This window comes from Myiozetetes cayanensis, unplaced genomic scaffold (assembly GCF_022539395.1).
Source record: "Myiozetetes cayanensis isolate MyiCay16 unplaced genomic scaffold, myiCay2020 scf51, whole genome shotgun sequence".
NCBI classification, from domain to species: Eukaryota; Metazoa; Chordata; class Aves; order Passeriformes; family Tyrannidae; genus Myiozetetes; species Myiozetetes cayanensis.
Genome location: NW_026087754.1, coordinates 367,532 through 387,692, shown reverse-complemented (window position 1 = coordinate 387,692; position 20,161 = coordinate 367,532). Strand labels below are relative to the sequence as shown.

General features: G+C 61.0%; 2 protein-coding genes across 3 annotated transcripts in view; one reads left to right on the top strand and one right to left on the bottom strand.

Annotated features, from left to right (window-relative positions):
- The window catches only part of TMEM106C (transmembrane protein 106C), a 159,788-nt gene that overhangs the window by 60,538 nt on the left and 79,089 nt on the right, over window positions 1-20,161 (bottom strand). The gene's annotated exons all lie outside the window — the stretch shown is intronic.
- SP1 (Sp1 transcription factor) lies at window positions 2,580-17,801 on the top strand. 2 transcript variants are annotated; one of them, XM_050334238.1, is made up of 7 exons: window positions 2,580-2,626; window positions 3,728-3,822; window positions 4,468-5,670; window positions 5,770-5,971; window positions 14,125-14,293; window positions 15,000-15,199; window positions 16,060-17,801. In XM_050334238.1, exons 1-7 carry the CDS (start codon window positions 2,620-2,622, stop codon window positions 16,374-16,376), a joined length of 2,193 nt encoding a protein of 730 aa, XP_050190195.1. In that variant the 5' UTR covers window positions 2,580-2,619; the 3' UTR covers window positions 16,377-17,801. The 2 variants fall into 2 exon arrangements, with proteins under 2 accessions (XP_050190195.1, XP_050190194.1); XM_050334237.1 differs by having other exon boundaries at window positions 2,582-2,626; window positions 4,468-5,971.

Genomic DNA, 20,161 nt, shown 5'->3' with positions numbered 1-20,161 from the left:
TAGACTGGTCCCATTGCCCCCTTTCCCCATCCCAGTGCCCCGTTTCCCCCAAACTGGTCCCAGTGCCCCCTTTCCCCATCCACTGCCCATTCCCCCAGACGGGTCCCAGTGCCCCCTTTCCTCATCCCACTGCCCCATTCCCCCCAGACTGGTCCCATTGCCCCCTTTCCCCATCCCTGCCCCTTTCCCATCCCACTGCCCCATTCCCCCCAGACTGGTCCCATTGCCCCCTTTCCCCATCCCACTGCCCCCGTTCCCCTCCCAGTTTGCCCCATACTGGTCCGAGCCCCCGTTCGGGGCTGTGTCCAGCGCTGGCACGGCCGGTGTGAGAAGGGGACAGGGCAGGTTTGGGGACAGGGCACGGCTGGGGACAGGGTTGGCGCTGTGTTGGTGTCACTGTTAGTGCCACTGTCGGGGACAGGAGAGGTTGGGGACACTGTCAGGGACAGGACACTGTCACTGTCGCTGCTGCCACTCCTGTCCCCGTGTTGCGGGCAGGACATGGTGGGGGACAGGGGCGGTGACAGGGCACTGTCGGTGTCCCTGTCATTGTCCCTGTCGGTGTCGCTGTCCCTGTCACGACACGGCTCCTTTGGCGCCCCCGCCAGGCGACACGACAGACCCGCGCCCGGGGCGGCACCGACGGGCTGCGACCACCAGGGGGGGTGTGTGGGGGGGTACTGGGGTTACTGGGGAGACTGGGGAGGGGTCCCCATGGCGGGGGTTAATTGGGGGTCACAGTGAGGGGTGAACTGGGGGTCCCGATGGGGGTAACGGGGTTTGGGGGTCCTAATGGTGGGAGTTACCGGAGAAGGGTCAGTGGGGTGAGGGTCCTACTGGGATTAAAGGGGTGCTGGGGGGAAAGGCGGCTAAAAAAGGGGGGGGGTCTTTGAGAGGGGGTCCTAGGGTGACTCTCTCTTGGGAGACAGAGCGGGCAGGGGTGCTGTGAGCCCACCCCGGGCAGGTCTGGGATGGGACAGGGACAGGACGGGGACAGGGAACAGGGACAGGACGGGGACAGGGAACAGGACTTGGAATCAGGACAGGGACAGGACTGGGATGGGACAGGGACAGGACTGGGACAGGGAACAGGGACAGGACGGGGACAGGGAACAGGACTTGGAATCAGGACAGGGACAGGGGACAGGACAGGGACAGGACAGGGACAGGACTGAGACACGGAACTGGACAGGAACAGGGAACTGGACAGGAACAGGGAACAGGACTGGGACAAGACAGGAACAGGGGACAGGATCTGGGGACACAACAGGGACAGGAGAGGGGACAGGCTGGGGAAAGGACCTGGGATCAGGGCAGGGACAGAGGGCAGGGCAGGGACAGGGGACAGGGCAGGGACAGGTTGTCCCCACGCCCCCTGTTCTGCGGGAGGGGTTATTTCCCCTCCCGGTTCTTTGAGCCCCCCGTGGATCGGGAGTGGGGAGGGGACCGAGACCCCGAACTGAACCAGCCCCACCGGGCCAGGGCGAGGCCACGGGCCCTTCCCGGGGGGGCGGAAATTGGGCCAAAACCACAGGGAAATGGGCAAATCACACAGTGGGGAGAGAGGGGAGGGAGGGGGCGGTACCTCCCGCCTCGTTCGCCACCAAACCCTTCGATTTTCGGCAAAATGGAGGATTTTTTATTGTAAACCTTCTAAGCCCCGTCACCAGGGCAGCGGCGGCCCGGGCCGGGCGCTGTCAGGACAGGGCTGGGCGATGTCGCGGCAGGGCGCCGGGGGTGCAGCAGGACCGTGTCGCAGCGCCACGGCGGCTGTCGCGACAGGGCTGAGGCAGCTCGTGGAGGGCAAAGCGCACAGGGAGGGCGGCGCAGAGGCCGCGCTACTGAGGGGAACCGGGAGAGTCCGGGGCCTGTCTGGGGGTGCCCAGGGGGTCTCCCGGCCCGCTCTGGGGTCTCGCGGCGGCTCTGGCGGTGCCCGGCCCTGCCCAGGCCCAACATGGCGGCTCCTCCTCCCTCAGAGGCGCCGTCCCCTCCCAAGGCCGCGCGGCCCCGCCTCCCCGCGGCGCCCATTGGCCCGTTTGAGACCGAGCGGCTCTCCGATTGGCCGGGCGCTCGCCGCCCGCGCGTCGCCATTGGCCCGCGCGCCCGCCACTCCGGGAGCACCGCCCCCGCCGCGGCGCGGCCGGTTGGCGCCGGTTACCCGCCGGTCCCGCCTCCCTGCGCTCCATTGGCCGCCGCTCCCGCCCGTCACCGCCGCCGCGGCCGCTCCCGTACGGGGTCTCCCCGCGAGCCCGCGCGGGCGCCCATTGGCCGGCACCGCCCTCCGCCCGCCCCCCATTGGCCACCGCCCGCCGCGCTCCCCCTCCCCCTCCTCCCCGCCTGGGAGGCGGGAGCCGCCGCGAGGCGGAGCCCGCCCGCCCCCGCCCCTCCCCCGCGCGCGCGCGCGCCAGGGCCGCCCTCGGCCGCCATTGGCCGGGCCGCCCGTCGCTCCCGCCGCGCGCCGCGCCCATTGGCTGCGGGGGCGGGCGTGGGGGCGGGGCGCGGGGCCGCGGCCGCCGCGCGCGGCCCCTCCTCGGCAGCCCCTCGGCGGCACCGGCGGGTTCGGCCGCTCGCCCGCCCGCGCCCCGCCCCGCCCCGCGCGCCCGGCCCGGCCCCGGCACCATGAGCGGTAAGGACGGGCCGGGCCCCGAGCGCCGCGCGGGGCCCCGGGCTCTCTCTCTCTCTCTCTCTCTCTCCACACACACACACACACACACAACGCAAGGCGGGCGCCGCGCCCGCCCGCCCGCCCGCTCGGAGGGGCCAGAGGCGGCCCCGCCCCGCCGGGCCGGGCCGAGGCCCCGCCGGGCCGGGCCTTCGCCCCGCGCCGCGCCTGGGGGAAACCTGCCCTTTGGGGGAGGGACCCGGGGAGGGGAAAAGCCTCGGGGGAGGGACCAGGGGGGCAGGGATGGGGAGGAGGAGGGGGCGGCGGGAAGGGGCATGGAATCGTGGGGAGGGGTCCTGGGGATCGGGCGTGGATCGTGGGGGAATGGCGGGGGCAGGGTGTGAGCTCAGGTACCGGTGGTTCCTCCCGCCCGCCATTCCCGGGGAAGGCGCCCGGCGTGGGCGGATGCGGAGCCGGGGCGGGGGCCCGGGAGGGGGCCGTGGGAAGCTGCGAGCGGCTGGGGGGTCTGGGGAAGGGGGTTCAGGGGGTTCGACACCCCCACACACACACACCCCCAACGTGGGGGCTGGAGGGGACCCCGCTAAGGGAGGCTTGAGGGGTGGGCAGGGACCCCCAGGGCCTGGGCGAGGGGTGGGGGTGGCGGAGGATGAGGAGGCTCCTGAGCGGTGAGAGAGGAAGGGTTTTGGGGACAGAAGGGACGGGGCGGCGGGGGTGTCACAGGGGGCGCGGATGGCGGGGGGAGTTCCAGCCGGGGCATCCCGTGGGCTGGATCCACAGTGCGGGGAATCCCGGGGTGGATCCACGGGGGCTGGGGCAGGAGGGAAGGGAAGGGAAAGGAAGGGAAAGGGGAGGCCCGGGGAGGACCTCGATGGAAGCCAGGGAGTGTCCCGGGCGGGTGGGGAGGAGCTGGGCCCTGGAGCGGGGCCGGGTCCTCCCCCCCCCAACCCCGTCCCGCTGCCAGCTGGCAGCTCCCTCCGCTTCCCAAACCCCTTCCCAGCGGAGCACATGGTGTGTGTGTGTCTGTGTGTCCCCTCCCGCTCCTCGTGCCCCTTCCCCTGCCCCCAAAATGTCTGTAACGCGGGCTGTCGTTCCCCTCCCGCGCAGACCAGGAGAGCACCGAGGAGATGTCGGCGGTGAAGCCCGACAAGGGCGAAGGCGACGCCAGCAGCACCAGCAGCGCCGGCGGCGGCGAGGCCCAGGTGAGTGTTGGGAGGGGAGGACGAGCGGGCCCCTGCCCGGCTCTGCTCAACTCGTGGCAAAGTCCAGAGGCCGGGCCGAGGTGTTTGCTGGGCCCGGCCGAGCGTTGCGTTGGGGGTGGGGGGGGAGGAAGAGGAGGAGGAGGAGGAGGGCGAGCCCTGCCAAGCCTGCACCGCCCGGGGCTTCCCCTCCTCGCCAACACGCGGTTCCCCCGCTCCCAGCCACACCACGGCCCCCACTGGCCCTTCTCCAGGTCGGGGGAGCCCGGCAAGGACCGTCCTTCCTGGGCGTTTGTTGTGCTGCAGGGAGATTTCCCGGCTCTCCGGGGTGGAGGAGCCGTGGCCTCTTGCCTTTCCCTCCCCTTTCCTCCCTCCCCGAGGGCTTTTCCCTGTGGGTTCAGGCCGTCCTGGCCTGACAGCGCTGTGCCTGGCAGTTGTATTTTTCCGGCTATGGGTGGGTTCGCTCAGGAAGGAGTGTTTATCTTTTCCCAGTACGCTCCTCCCTGCTTTCTCTTTTAAGTTTTTTTTGTTTCCCTCTTTTTTTTTTTCTTTTTTTTTTTTTTTTTTTTTTTTTTTTCCACTTCGGGCCTGCCCCTGGGGCCGCCTCCCTCCTCCTCCTCCTCCTGTAACTCCTCCTCTCCTTCCCAGGAGTCGCAGCCCTCCCCGCTGGCCCTGCTGGCAGCCACCTGCAGCCGCATCGAGTCTCCCAACGAGAACTCCAACAGCTCCCAGGGCCAGCAAGGCGGCAGCGGGGATCTCGACCTGAACGCGGCCGCCGCCCAGATCGCCCAGTCGGCCAACGGCTGGCAGATCATCTCGGCGGGCTCCAGCACCCCCACGGGCTCCAAGGAGCCGGGCAGCAACGGCAGCAACGGCAGCGGTGACGCCTCCAAGAGCCGCCCGGTGAGCGCGGGGCCCTACGTGGTCACCTCCGCCTCGGGCCTGCAGAACCAGCAGGTGCTCACGGGCCTGCCGGGAGTCATCCCCAACATCCAGTACCAGGTGATCCCCCAGTTCCAGACCATAGACGGGCAGCAGCTGCAGTTTGCCACCACCCCTGCCCAGGTGAACGTGCAGCAGGATGCCTCCGGGCAGCTCCAGATCATCCCCGGCTCCAACCAGCAGATCATCACGAGCCGCGCGGGGAGCAGCAACCTCATCGCCATGCCCAACCTGCTGCAGCAGGCGGTGCCCATCCAGGGCGTGGGCCTGGCCAACAACAGCCTCTCCGGGCAGACCCAGTACGTGGCCAACGTGCCTGTGGCCCTGAACGGCAACATCACCTTGCTGCCGGTCAACAGCGTGGCCGCCAGCCTGGCGCCCACGTCCCAGACGGGCACCCTGAGCAGCTCGGGCTCCCCGGACAGCAGCTCCCAGCCGGCCACCTCGGGTGCCACCAGCAGCTCCGCCAGCACGGCCTCGTCCCAGGCCAGCTCGGGCGCCTTCTTCACCAACGCCAACAGCTACTCCACCACCACCACCACCAGTAACGTGGGGGTCATGAATTTCTCCACCAGCGCCACGGTGGGAACCAATTCGCAGGCACAGACGCCCCAGAGGGCCAGCAGTGTCCCGAGCTCGGACTCCCTGCAGAGCCCCGTGTCCGGGGTGGCTCTGCAGCCGGGGCAGCAGAAGGAGGGGGATCAGAGCCAGCAGTCACAGCAGCAGCAGCAGCAGCAGATCCTGATCCAACCCCAGCTGGTCCAAGGAGGGCAGACAATCCAGGCCCTCCAGACCACCCCTCTCTCCGGCCAGACCTTTGCCACTCAAGCCATCTCCCAGGATGCCCTGCAGAACCTGCAGCTCCAAGCTGTCCCCAACTCCGGCCCCATCATCATCCGCACGCCCACGGTGGGTCCCAACGGGCAGGTGAGCTGGCAGACCATCCAGCTCCAGAACCTGCAGGTGCAGAACCCCCAGGCCCAGACAATCACCTTGGCCCCCATGCAGGGAGTGTCGCTGGGGCAGACGGGCAGCACCAGCACCACGCTGACCCCCATCGCCTCCCTCCCCAGCGGCACCGTCACCGTCAACGCTGCCCAGCTCTCCTCCGTGCCGGGCCTCCAGACTATTAACCTCAGTGCCTTGGGAGCGTCTGGGATCCAGGTGCACCAGCTGCAGGGGCTGCCCCTGGCCATCGCCAACGCCCCTGGTGAGTGCTTTGGTTCCTGTTTGTAGCCAGGCAGAGGAAGGTGAGGGGGAAGTGGCGTCACCCGGCCGGGCTCTGCCGCGCCTGGACCGTGCCAGGGCTGGGCTGGGGGCGGTCGGTGCCAAGTGGAGTTGGCATCTGGGCTGGCTTCCTCCCTCAGGAGGAAGTATGAAAGCTCTGTGGGTCACCACAAGATATGAAAGCTCTTTTTTTTTTTGGGTGGGGGAGTTTCTGAGCTAATTAACTCTTGGGTTGAGTGAAGAGGGAGGAAGGAGGCGGCTGTGAGGGGGAAGGAGGGGTGGACAAAGGGCATGTGTGGGTTTGTGTGAGGCCACTGTCCTGCCCTGATGGCCACCAAGGGGGTCTCGAGTCAGGGCTGAGGGGAGAACCCAGGTCCAGCTCAGCTCCTCAGCTGAGCCTGAGGAAAGAGTCAGGGCTGTAGAAAACTCAGAATGAGCTGAAAACCCCGTCAAAACAAACACAGTCACGAAGCCGCGGGGAATTTCCTCACAGGGGAGGAAGAAAAGGCTCCTTAAGTGTCTGGGTGCTGCTGCAGGACACCGTGACCTCATCGTGGTCCCGTGGGCACAGGGCACCCTGCTCAGATCCCCCTGGATCTGTTCCATCGCCTCCCACAGCCCAGGAAGGGGGGAATATGTGGGTGTGGGGAGCGAACTGGAGGCCGCTTGGCTTCCCTTGGAGGGGCCGTGCCTGGAGTCCGAGGGGCCGTGAGCTCCCTCCATGGAAGGAACCAGTTCTGGGAAGGCTCTCTGCTTGCTTTTCCACTGTTTTCCTTGGGGTTTTTTGTTGTTTTTTTTTTTGTTGTTGTTGTTGTTCTGGCTCTGGCTAAGAGGGCTGTTGCTGGATTTAGTCACAGTCGAGGGAGGCAGCAGAAAATGTTGCTCAATCCAACTCGTGCTCCCCTCTCGCGAGAGGCGGCGGCGGCTGCTGCTGCTGCTGCTCTCCCGGGGTTGTTTTGCAGCATTATTTTGGGCTGTTGCTACAGCAGCTTGGCTCGCAGGCATCCACGGGTTACTACAGCCCGGGATTAGCCTGATCCTTGGATTTCCCTGAGCAGAAAGACCCGCGAGGGGCTGGAGCAGGCGCCCTTTTTGCGGCCGGAGGGGGGTGACCCCCGTGGCCTCTTTGATCCGCGGGGACGCGGGGGAGGGTTGGGGGTCTCTGTGTGGTTCCCCCCCCTCCCCGATCCCCGTGCCTGGGGCCGCTCACGCCGAGGCCGAGCCCCGTTCCTTGTTTTGAAGGCGCTGGAGAAACGCATGGGCGAGTCCCAGTTCCTGTATTCGTGCCTGGCTCTGCCCCCGGAGGTGGGACAGGGAGGAACGTTCTAGAGACCACCCATCCAACGCGCTGGGGAGCCGCCACCTCCTCCCCCTCCTCCTCCTCCTCCCCCTTCTCCTCCCCCTCCTCCTCCTCCTCCTCCTCCCCCTCCTGCTGAACAGCGGCGTGTTCAGCCCTTGATCCGCAGTGACGAATTCCCAGCCTGGCTCTGCCCCAGCCCCGAGGACCTGAAGTGACGCTCACGGCTGTGACGTGGTGACATTTGAAAAGCCGGAGCAGGGTTTCCAAGCGTGCTTTTTTTTTTTTTGGGGGGGTCACCCAGCTCGGTGGGATGGTCCGGGAGGCTCCTGGGACGAGATGGTGAAAGCTGTGGCCGGGAAAAGCTTCCTGGTGCTGATCCAGTGATAGGATTTACGTGGTTTGACTCCAGGGCTGGAGGAGTTTTTCTCCAGTCGGACGTGGCAATGGGTCCCTTTGTCCCCCAGCCCCTCTCCAGTGGGTGCTGAACCCCCCTGGGCCTGGGTCCATCTCACCAGGGGCTGTGAATGTGGGAATTTGAGAGAGCAGTTTGTTCCCAACACTGCCTGTCATCCAAATCCCTGAGTGTTTTCCTGAGTGTGGAGCCTCCCCGGCGGTTGTGAGTTCGCCCCACATGTGCTGGAACTTTCTGCTCGAGGCAAAGAGTTGGGAGGGATTTTTGCAGCAGAAAATGCTCCTCTGTTTCCAGGGGAGGAGAATGGAAAGCGAGCCCCAGGCTTGCTGGGCAGGGGAGACTGTAGCTGGCCTTGGCTCCTGCAGCGTGTTCTGGGGGGTGGTGGGAGGGGGAAAAGGGCATGGCAAGGGCTGTGGTGGGCCCAGCTGTCCCTCTGGGTTGGCAGTGCCACATCTCCTGCCCCTTCCTGCAAACCTGGCCAGAGCTCAGCTCATCCTCCTCGGGGTCTGCAGCCTCTCTGTGCCCCCTCTCCTGACCCCCCTCCATGGATGGGGGGCTGTGTCTCCCCCAGCCCTTCAGGAGTTCAAGGGCAAGTTACTGGTGACATTTGTTCTTCTGACTTTCCTTTTGGCAAAGGAGAAAATGACCCCGAAAAGGGCTTTAAAACTCAGCTTTTTCGCTCCTGGGCGTGAGGCAGAGCCGATGGAACTCGGTGTCTGTGCTAATGAGGTGGCTTGAAGGCTGATTCTTCCTCCTCCTCCTCCTCAGCCGGGCTGGAAGGAGGCACGGGAAGGTCTGTGACTGTCAGGGGCTGGTATGTGGGCGAACAGGCCCAGCAGCCGGCTCTGCTCCGAGGGGAAGGCGCCCTCAGAGCCGGGGAGGGGATTTCCTGGGCTGGCAGTGCCCCAAAACCCGCCCTGGGGTTGGTGCCAGCGCTCCCTGCACGGGCGGGCACCAGGCCTGGCCTGAGGGACAGGGGCTCTGGGGGGGGCTGGAACAGCAGGACCCCCTTAGTGGGGCTGTGAGCCAGGAGAGCAGCGTCACCCCAATGTCACCCCAATGTCACCCCGAGGCCGCTCGGGGAGGGGACGTCCTGCATGAGGAGGTGGGGGTGGCAGGGAGTTTGTGACACCGGGGTTTCTCTTCCCCTTTTACCGTAGGGAGGAGGAGACTGTTCTTAGCTCCATGTCCACGTAGTGCTGGTGGATCTGCCCCCCCTATCCCTGCCCCTGGCAGAGCCCTACCTGGCTGAGGTGTGTGCTGGGTAAAACCTGGCTGGTGATTTCCCCTGAGCTCAGCTCTGGAGTTAAACCCCCCTTGTTTTGGGGGCACTAAAGGATGTTTGATTCTAGGGGTGCATGGTGGGACTGGGGGGGTGCCCCTGCCCAGGGATGTGTGGGCAGGACGAGCTCCTTTCCAAGGCTCTGGATGGAGGCTGTGGGAGAATTCAGAAGTTGGACATCAGGACTGTCCTGAAAGGAAAAAAAAAGGGGGGAAGTAACCCTTGGGAATGTGTTCACCAAACACATCCTGGCTCTCTGCTGCCACTTTGTCCTTCCAGGGCTCTTCCCAGCGTCGGGGCCACTGGCACAAAGACCTGATTGTTTCCTGTTTTCTGTTTTTAAGGGCAGCTTTGTAGCAGGGCCTTGATGAGACAACTGCATGGCATGGAGCGTGGAGGGGAGGGGAAAACGGGAATCGAGCCCTGACAGGATCTCTCCGTGACGCGCCCGTCGTTTTGTTTCACTGCGCCCGTGACATCACGTCAGAAAATAATCACATTGTGAAACTTCCTCCTCTAAATTCCAGCTGGGCTGGGCTTCACATCCCCTCTGGATTCCTTGACTGACCTCTCTCCCTGTCCTTTGCAGGAAGACTGACACAAATCCCGAGAGATCCCAGGGTTTGCGTGGGAAAAGGGAGTGATCCCGACAGAGGCTGCGTTGATGTGGTGCAGCTTTGTCCCCGGGGAGGCTGCGCCCCACACAGAACCCCCTGGGTGGGTCTGGGGCTTCGTGGGGCAGCCCTGATCCTCTTCCTCCTCCTTCTCCTTGCCTTTCTCCTCCTCCTGCTCCAGGCCAGGGCTCGGCTGGGGGTTGGGAGCGGGTTGGCAGCCCTGCCGGTCGGACGGGTCGGGTGCCGCGCACCCACCCTGTGACTCCTCCCGGGAGACGTCCCTGTCCCGGCTCCGGCCCGTCTGCCGGGCCCTGATCTGCCCCTTTCTTTTATCTGTGCCTGCCCCAGCCCTGCTGGAGCCCCATCCTTATCACCCTGTGCAGGAGCCGCATCCTGGCTCCCGGGACTGGGGGAGTTTCCATGTGGCTCCTTTCCAAAGAGTCGTCTCCCACCTCCAACCGTCTCCCACCTCCAACCGGCTCCCCGTCCCATCCCAGGATGTCTGGGTTAGATGCTGTGAGAGATACAGGCCCAGATTCCTCCTCTGTGGAGGGATGTGATTAAAAACTTGGGATCTGTGGCTCGGAGAAGCATCTGCCCTTGGCTGCAGTGGGCGAGAGGCATCCGGAGGTTCAGGTGTGGTGGGAGAGGCCTGCTGGGCTTCTTCCCCCATGGGAATCTCCCTTTTCCTCCTTCCCTTCATACTCCTCGCTCAAGGACTTCTCTCTTTACCTACCCTGGTGGTTTTGGGGTGATTTTGTGGGACCTGCCTGTGCTATGGGGTGCTCTGAGTGCTTTCACCCCCAGTGAAGGCTGTGGCAAGACTGGAGGCTTCACCCCAGTTTGGTGACGATCCAGACAGGAATTAAAGAGGGCAAAGAAGCTCTGTCTGCCAGTCTGCAGCACCACAAAGGTACGTGGCGAGTCCTGGAGGATTCAGGGACGTCACAAAGAGGGTGAGATGATTCCCTACCTCACTCTTGACCCGTCTGCTCCAGCCCTGTTTATTCCCTCTCCAAAACAAGCGTCAATTTTTCGTGACGCACGGAAGCCTCTGGCATTGACAGGAGTTGTCCAACTGGCCGGTGGCTCCTCGAGTCATCAACCCCCAAATTAAAGCACAATTACTCGAAGGGCTGCAGGCTCCCAACCTGCCCCATCCTCGTGCAGCCGGGCCCTGCGTTCCCCTGAGCTCCGAGGAACCGCTGAGGCAGAGCTTGGCTCGTTCATGAGCTCCTGGTGCAGGTTAACTCATTTTGTCAGTCATTGAGGAAGTCAGAAGAGTCAAAAAATCCAAGGGGGTGTCGCTCCAAACCCGGTTTTTGTCCCTTTGTGCAGCTTGGTTGTCTTTGTTCTGTGTGTGGAGCAGTTCTGGCGTGTCCTGTGGGGAGAGCAGTGAGCACACACCCCGAAAACTGGGGAGGAAACGGGGAGAATTGGAGTTGTGAGCTCCAAAATGTGAGTTTTTGGAGGTTTTTTCTGGCTCACGTCATCCCAAGGGGAGACATGCCGAAATTTTGAGGGTTCCCTGGGTTTTCGTCCCTTTCTTTTTGCCTTAAAACTTCCTTGTGCCTGGAAGCCACGTCGTGCAGGGTGACAATTCCCCCCCTCGTCCTCTCCTGCCTCTGCCCGGGCACGGCTGCCAGCAGTGCAGAGTTTGCACAGGGAGCCCTGGTTTGTTGGTTTTGGGTTTTCTTTCCAGCTCTTCCCCCTCAAAATGAACGTGGGGTCTGTTTCCCCTTTCCCAAGGTCGGCTGGGGTGGATGTGAAAGCTCCTCTCTCCTCTCTCTCTCTCTCCTCTCCACCGGGCATTTCTCACCTCCTGTTTGCTAAATAAAGCGACCAAACTGAAGCTTTTTGCTCCGAGCAGCAGGTAGGAAACAAGGAAAGCCTTGTCTGGAGAGAATTCCCAAGCCAAGACTCTGGAGTTTGGGGTTTTTTAGTGGGAGACCAGCTAACTGCCCCGTTTCTGGGGGGTCTCAGAGGTCTCCATCCTGTGCTGGCAGGGTTCAGGAGCCGGGATCAGTTCTTATCTCCTGCCTTCCCAAAGTCCCTCTTTCCTCCCCAGGCTTTTCCAAGGATTAACCCCCCCTCCCTCCTTGCTCTATGAATATATTTTTTTCAGGGCTTTGCTGACCTGAGCATGGAGAAGGGGCCTGGGAGCCTCCAGGGGAAGCTTTAGCCTTAGCAGCGATGTGCATTAGCGGGGATGATAAACGTGAATTATCCAGCTTTCCCCTGAACCTGCCACATCCTGGAGACTTGGGCTCTCCTGGTCAGTGAGGGATGATCCCTGCACGTCTGGGATCTGCCTTCCCTCCCCATCATGCCTTTATACCTTGATGAGATGCAGCCAGAGATTACCAGCGGGAGGATTTGGGTTCGTTCCCCTCCTCCTGACGTGCCAACAGGCTGGAAAACGCCGCGTGGGCTTCTGCATGTTTGAGGATTGAAGCCATTCCAAGGCGTCAGGGCTGGATTCTCGCCCTCCCCGGTGTATTTTTGGGAGAGAGAACGTGTGTTTTCTCCTTCCTTTTTTTTTTTTCCAGCAGCTCTTCCCGGCCAGGGGGGGAAATCTCTAATCCGTGGCTTGTAACAAGCTGTCAGCGTTGGCTTAGAAAGCTTAAAACCCCCTCCCTGGTTCCCTCCATGCTGGGGTTTGACTGTAAACACATCCCTGAGGAGCTGGAGGTGGAGGGGGGGGGGCACTGGGAAGGTTTTTGTCCTAAAATTGCTGAACTTGAATGTGGCTGCTGAGGTACAGGAGGGAAAAGATCTCTGGGCTAGGCTTAAAATTGTGTCACCGTCAGAGGGACAATTTCCTCCTCCCTGGGGTGGCATCAGGCAGCCAGGCCTGGCCTGGGACGATATTCCTGTGCATCCTGGGGCCGTGGGGTGAGCCACAGCTCCAGGTCACAAGGCTGTGGTTCAGCCCAGTGTTTCCCCCTGCCCTGAGTGAGCAGAGGGGGCTGGAGGGGACCATCTGCAGGGGTGTGTGGATTTTACGTGTGCTTTGACACGGGATGCTGGAGCACGGGCACGTGATGACGTCCTGGATGGCATCCCAGCTGCTCCCCGTGCTCTGTGACGTGGGCAGAGCCGAGTCAGGCTCTGCTCCCTGGTTGGTGCTTTGATCTCTTGATTGCTTCAGTCCTCGACAGCAAAGGGCTTGCCCGGCACTGCCTTTTTCCCGGGAAATCTGGATCCCTGTGGGCTCAGGGGCAGAGCAGCCGGTCCTAACACCAAAACCTCTCTGTTTGCCCCTGCCTGGGCAGAGCAAAGCTCCTGTTTCTTCTCTTCCCCCAGGTAACAAGTGGCAGGGCCAGAGGAAACAGCCTCGAGCTGTGCCAGGAAGGTTTAGCTTTAGGCTATCAGGGAAAATTTCTTCCCTAGAGGCTGGTCAGGCCTCTCTTGTCCCTCCCTGAGCGTGGGACCCTGCCTGGCTCCTCCGTGGAGTTTTACCCGGGTACCACTGACCCTAAATCTGCCCTCAGTTCTGTCAGCATCTGTTAATTGCAGCTGAAAAGAGATTGCTCAGCCTGTCATCCCCACTCTGGCTCCTCAGCAGGAAGAGAGTCAAGGAGTGGAGCTGGAAGGGAAATATCCCACGTGTGGGGCTGGGACTGGGGAGGTGGCAGAGCAATAAACCAGCAGAGAACATGGAGAGGCTTCAACCCTCCCCTGGGGTCTCCCTGGGGTGGGTTCTGCTCCTCTGGGAGCTCATCACTGCTGCCCTGCACTTCCCTGGCTCTTGGAGTCGGGAATTGCTCCCTGGGAGAGGGAGGGGGATCATCTCCACCAGCGGTGCCAGATGATTTCTCAACTTTATGTGTCTTTATCCCGCTCCATAATGGCTTTAATTACCCTACTGGCAGCGTTGTCGCTGATGGATGCTGCTCTTCCAGCCTGCTTTATTTATCCCTGCTTTTCTTTGGGATGGAGGGCTGGCAGGAGGGTTCCCATCTGCTCTGTGGGTTGGTGTTTGCATCGGGTGTAAGCGGGAGGCACCTTTGGAAAGGCAAAACTGCCCCTTTGAACCCAAAACACCCCCAGGGTCGAAGGGCCCTGGGTGATGCCAGTGGTGTGGTGGGATTTGGGGAACCCCAGGTTTGCCTGGACATTGCTGTAGCCCCAACATGGATGTGGCTCCAGCTGGAATTTTGCTGTTTTTTTGTGCTGGAGTAGCTGCAATAACTGGCAGGGCAGGTGGCTGGAGGGAGGCAGGGGGCTGATTCTTGAGAGAGATGCAGCTTCCACCTTTCCCCTGGACACAAATCAGAGGCCTGGACCAAAACTGGGGGGGATGATGTAGGTGAGCTGAGGAGCCTCCACTGTGCTGTGGGGCTGGGGAGGGCAGGGAGAGCCCTGAGGCTTTAGGGGAATGTTGGGAGCCCGAGGAAAGCCGAGGGAGAAGGATGGCATTAATAACTCACTGCAGCTCGGCCAAGGTGAGACCCTGCCAGCTTTGTGGGAAGGCTCTTCCCTCCCAGGTACCATAACTCTCATGGAACCTGCTGTTCTCTTCCAGGTGACCACGGAGCTCAGCTGGGCCTGCACGGTGCCAGCGGGGACGGGCTGGGGGACGAGAGCGCGGCCGTGGAGGAGGGAGAGACCAGCCCCGACCCCCAGCCCCAGCAGGGCCGGAAAACACGGAGGGAAGCCTGTACCTGTCCCTACTGCAAAGAAGGAGAGGGCAGGTGAGCTGCTTCCCCATGGATCTAGCATTCCAAATGGAATTATTTAGCTTGGAAGGTGCCCCCCGAGGTCACCGAGTCCGGCTGTTCCCCCAGCGCTGCCAAGGCCACCACTGTCCCCATGTCCCCGAGTGCCACATCCCCACCTCCACCTGGGCACCCCCAGGTCCTTTTCCAGCTTTCCAGCCACAGTTGCCCGTTCCTGGAGTGTCCCACGAAGCTGTTGTGACCCAAGGGCAGGACCCGGCGCTTGGCCTGGTTGAACCTCACGCCATGGGCCCAATCCCATCGATCCCATGGCTCCAGCCAGTCCTGATCCCTCTGCAGAGCCCTCCACGTCCCCCCCAGCTCGGTGTCACCTGTTTTAAGGCAAAAAGAGAAGCAAAACCCAGGAGCCCCCCAACCTCTCGTCACATCTCCCCTTGGGATGGACGCCAGCAAAGTGACGAGCTGCAAAAAGACCTCCAAAAACTCAGATTTTCGAGCTCACAACTCCAATCCTCCCTGTTTCCTCCCCAGTTTTCAGGGTGTGTGCTCACTGCTCTCTCCACACAGGGAGCAAAGACAATTAAGCTGCCCAAAGGGACAAAAACGACATCCACTTGATTTTTCGCTCATCCAGATTTTTTTTTGGACTCAAGACAGAATTCTCCCTCCAAGAAGGGCATGTCTAACTCTTCCCTTTTTTTTTTTTTTTTTTTCATCACAGGAGCTCTGGGGATCCAGGTAAAAAGAAGCAGCACATCTGCCACATCCCGGGCTGCGGGAAGGTGTACGGGAAGACCTCGCACCTGCGGGCCCACCTGCGGTGGCACACGGGCGAGAGGCCCTTCATCTGCACGTGGGTGCTGTGCGGGAAGCGCTTCACCCGCTCCGACGAGCTGCAGCGGCACAAGCGCACGCACACAGGTAGGGCCAGGGGGGTGCTGGGGGAAAGAGGGGGTCCTGGCACTCCAGGGAATCCTGGAATCTCTCCCCACCATCCCAAAATCTTGACCCACCACCACCCCCCTCCGGGGTTGTGGAAACCCCTGAGATGAGCTCGGGAGGGTGGTGACAACACCGAGGGCATGGGTTCAGTCCCTCAGTCCCTCAATCCCAAAATCCCAACCCCGGTGAGTGTTCTGAGATGAGCTCAGTGGGTTGGTGACAACACCGAGGGCGTGGGTTCAGTCCCTCAATCCCAAAATCCCAAACCCTGTGAGTGTTCTGAGGTGAGCTCAGTGGGTTGGTGACAGCACCGAGGTTGTGGGTTCAGTCCCTCACCTCCGAGAGTTGGATTTGGTGATCCTTGTGGGGCCTTTCCAACTCAACATTCTGTGAAATTGCATCTGTGAAACACTTTTGCATCCCCAGGCCCCCCCTGTCCAGGCCCCACCACTCTCAGGGGAGGAACCTTTTCCCAAAATCCCATCTAGCTTCCCCCCATCCCCACATGGTCCCACAACCCACCTCCCTCCCCAGCAACCCCTGCCACGATCCCAAAATCCCAACCCCTGTGAGTGTTCTGAGATGAGCTCAGTGGGTTGGTGACAACACCGAGGTTGTGGGTTCAATCCCTCACCTCCAAGAGCTGGATTTGGTGATCCTTGTGGGGCCCTTCCAACTCGAAATTCTGTGAAGTTACATCTGTGAAATGCTCTTGTGTCCCCAGGGAGCCTGTCCAGGGCCCCACCACTCTCAGGGGGGAGGAACCTTCTCCCAAAATCCCATCTCTCTTCCCCCTGCGGGATCCCTCACCCCCCCACCTCTCCCTCCCATTCTCCCAGGGGAGAAGAAATTCGCCTGCCCGGAGTGCCCCAAACGCTTCATGCGCAGCGACCACCTCTCCAAGCACATCAAGACCCACCAGAACAAGAAGGGAGGTGCCACCAACGTGGCCATGAACGTCTCGGCCGTCCCCATGGACACGGCGGCCTCGGCCGAGGGCAACGGCGGGGCCGCGCCCTCGGCCCTCATCGCCACCAACATGGTGGCCATGGAGGCCATTTGCCCCGAGGGCATCGCCCGCCTGGCCAGCAGCGGCATCAACGTCATGCAGGTGGCCGACCTTCAGTCCATCAACATCAGCGGCAACGGCTTCTGAGCCCGGCGTCGCCGCGAGGGGCCCTGGGCGCCTCCAGCACTAACCCTCCGACCGAGCGGGATCGCTGCCACCTCCGGGGCCGCCGACCACACTCGAAGGCCAGAGCTATATATATATATTTTTTAATTTCGGCTTGACATTATTATTATTATTGGTTTTTTGTTTTTTTTTTTTTTTTTTTTTTTTTGTGTCGGCCCTTCCCTTTTCCTCCTTTTCCCTTTTCCTCCTTCCTGCCCTCCCCGCCCGAGATCCGTCGCCCTCGCAGCCGCCGTCGTCGGCGCCCTTCATGCCTTGGTAAAAGAGAAAAACAAAACAAAACAAAAATAAAAATTCTGTGATCCTTTTAGCCAAAAAAAAGAAAAAAAGGAAACAAAACAAAAAAAAATACCCATCAGAAATACCGACAAAACAACACACACACACACATGAAAAGAAAACGATAAAACAAAAAACAAACCAAAAAAAAAAAAACCCAAAAAAAAAAAAAAAAAAAAAAAAAAAAAAGAGAAAAGATTCTATATTATTATTATATATATAAAAATATGAAATGTGTTTGTTTGAGAGAGGAGAGAGATGTTGCTGCGACCATGGCGTGGTCCCTTTGATGCCTTATCCCGGAGCAGGTCGTCCCTCTGGGGCGGTTCGGACGGTGCCCGAGCTCTCCTTCCCCTTCCTGGATTCCATTTTACATCATAATCCCTAAAAATCCCCTAACCCACACCCTCCCCCGTTCACCTCCCCCTTCCTCGGGCTGTCGGACGCTTTGCTTTGAGGTGATTCTGTAATTCCTTTCTTTTCGGGGGAGATTCCCACTGGATTTTTTTCACCCTTGTACTCCCACTGCCCTCCCCTGCCGGCACTGGACCTTGGCGGGTTTTCCTTTGGATCTTTGTTCCCACCAGCCGTTTTTTTTTTTGGCAAGGATCCCTGTCCCGTGGGAGTGGAGCACTGGGATCCCTGTCCCGTGGGAGTGGAGCACGTGGAGTCGCTCCAGCTGGGGGGTCGTGGGCAGAGGGGCTGAGACCTGGCCAGGACCCTCTCTGGGGGCTGTTGGAGCCTCCTCGAGGGGGGAAATGTTGATTTTTTTTTTTTATTTTTTTTTTTTTTTTCCTAACAGCCGACTTTGGTCTTAATAATAATAATAATAGTAATAATAATTAGGAAAAAGGAGCATCTGCAGAGCTCATCCAGCCTGGAGCGAGGGGGAAGCGCCACGGGCACATGGAATGGCCACTCGAGGGTTTTGGTGTGGCACTGCTTGGAGGTGGCTCCTGAAAACAAACAAACAAAAAAAAAAGGGTGTTGGAAATGGGGTACAGTTCAGGAAAAGCCTTTTTGGTGTTCCGATTTCCGGCTCTTCCCGCCGTGGGAGGGCCAGGACGGCTCGGTCCTTTCCGTTCTTCCTCCCACACCCTCCTCTTCCTGCCCCGGATGATATCTTTGCTCTCTCCGTTGGGAATGGGCCAGGGGGGTCGATTCCATCCCAGAACAGGGTGGGATATGGGATGTGGATCCCAACCTCCCCCCTCCCACCCCTGGAGGCTGCAGGGAGAACTCTCGGATTGTTTCCAAGTGGCAGTTCTGGGGTGAGCTGAGCAAGGAATTCAGTCTGAGCTGGAGGGGGGAGCAGAGAGCGGGGTGGGGGTCCCAGGAATGACCCTGGGATGTGGAACTATCCTGGCTCCAGGGATGAGGAGGGTCCCAGAGTGGTGGAAGGGCCTTGGGACATCCCTGTTTGCAGTGTTGGGGTCAGTGTGTGACCCCCTTGCTCTTGGGGGCTACAGAGGGGAGGACCCCCCGGATCACCCCCTGATCCATAAATCCCACCTGCCCGGGATGTCCTTCCCCCCCCTCAGGGCTTCTGCTGGGGCATTTTCTGCAAAAAGGTGATTTTATTTTTCCCCTGCCTGTGGATGACCCACAATCTCCGTGGGATGAGGGGAGTGGCCACCCCACCCCTGTGCTCCTGGGGTACCCCCTTCCCAGGACACCCCAATCCTGGGCACACCCCACTCCTGGGACACCCCTTTTTCCCAGGAGATGCTCCAGCAGAGCCAGGACCACCAAGTGGGTGCTGGCAGTGGGGGCTGAGTTGCCAAAATCCTTTCGGGAAACCCTCTGGAGAGGAATTCAACCAGTGTCTCCCTGCTCCCCGAGTTTATCCCCACTCAGAGGCTTCCCAGGAGCCAGGGACCCCCAAATCCCCCACCCTCTGGACCCCTGAGCCAGCCGGGGCCGAACTGTGAAGCGCAACTGTTTTTATTTTTGGGGTGTTTTTTGTAAAAAGCAAAGGCGGCAGAAGCTCTGCGGGGAGGGGGGCTCAGGGCCCAGCCCACCCCCCCTTATCCCTCCATCCCCCCCTGCTCTCTCTCTCTCTCGATATCTATTTTTGCATTTGTATATTTTTATATAGGAAACTTTAAGCATTTGTATTTTAATACCCTGTGAAGCACTATGAGCTCCCCACCCCACCCCACCCCACACCCCTTCCCGCCTGGAAAACCGCAAAGGATTGGGAGAAAACAAGGAGGTTTCTTAATTTAATTGTCAATAGATGATTTCCCCATCCCCCCCTCTCTGCCCCCTAACCTGTTTACCCCCACCCAGGGAGGGATGGGGGGAAGGTCCCTGATCCCCCCCATTGCCCCCCCAGTCCAACTCTGCTCCGTCCCAGCCCTCCTCCCCCCATGCCCAGCAGGGATCAAGTGCCAAACCCGATCCCGGACCCTCGTAGGGGGGTTGGGCTCTGCTGGGGGGGTGTTGAGGTGTCCCCAGTGATGTTCTCCGTGTCCCCCTCCTCCCCACGATGTTCCCCGTGTCCTGTCGTCCCCCCTACCCCCCATTCCTTCCCAGGTGATGTTCCCTATTATCCCTGATGGAGCTGAACTTTCCTATGGAAACGCCGCTGGGGTGGGGGGAGGGAATCCCAGGAGACCCCAGGGTGGGCTCTGCTCAGAGCCTGGGCTGCTCCCCTGTGTTTTTGGGGGTGGAGCAGAAGATTTTGGGGGTGGGTGGGGGGACACACCACCAGCCCTGCTCCTTCTGCCAGGGGTGGGGCAGCTGGACCTGATCATCCCCGTTTGGGCTCTGCAGCACTGGGGTCCCCACCCTGCTCCCAGCACCCCTAAACCCCCTGGCAGCCCCCGACCCCCCAGTCATTCCCGGGGCACACACACAAACGTGCCTTGATAAAGGGGTGACAGGCTGGGGACGAGTGTCCCCTTATCCCCGGCTCCCCTCCTGCTCCCCCAAGGGGCTGGTGGGGGGCTCTTGGGAGTGGGGGCTGTCCCCAAGGCTGCCCCCATCTCCCAGCTTTAATCCACTGTCACCCCTTCATTCCGGGGGCCGGGGCCAGTTCTCTATGCAGTGGTGGGGTGGTCCTGGGGGACTGCCCCCCTCCAAACTGGCAATAATTCTCTCCCTGTTTGATCTCGTCCCATCTCTGTTCTATTTTAATTTGGGGGGAGGGGGAGGGGGGAGGGCTGGTTTTTACGAATCCGGTGGCTGATGTCATAAAAACCCCAAAAGGTTGATTTTTTGGGGGCGATTTTTTTGGGTCCCAAAGTGCTATTTTTTTGTACAAAAGACTTAGATGAAAATTGTTAGTTTTGGGGGGCTCCTTTGTAAATGGGGAACGACGAGTTCTTTTGTAATAAACACGAGTCGCTGGCGTTGTCTGGAAGTCTGCAGGGGGCTGATTTTTTTTTTGGTGGGGAGGGAGTGATTTGGGGGTGGGGAGGCACTGCTGGTTTTGGGGGGGTCAGGGGTGCAGTCCCATAGTGGGA

Excerpts from the sequence above, each read along its gene's own strand:
- SP1 (XM_050334237.1), top strand. Across the intron at positions 3,823-4,467 it reads CCGGCGGCGGCGAGGCCCAG|GAGTCGCAGCCCTCCCCGCT; the intron begins GTGAGTGTTGGG and ends TCTCCTTCCCAG. Across the intron at positions 15,200-16,059 it reads GCACAAGCGCACGCACACAG|GGGAGAAGAAATTCGCCTGC; the intron begins GTAGGGCCAGGG and ends CCATTCTCCCAG.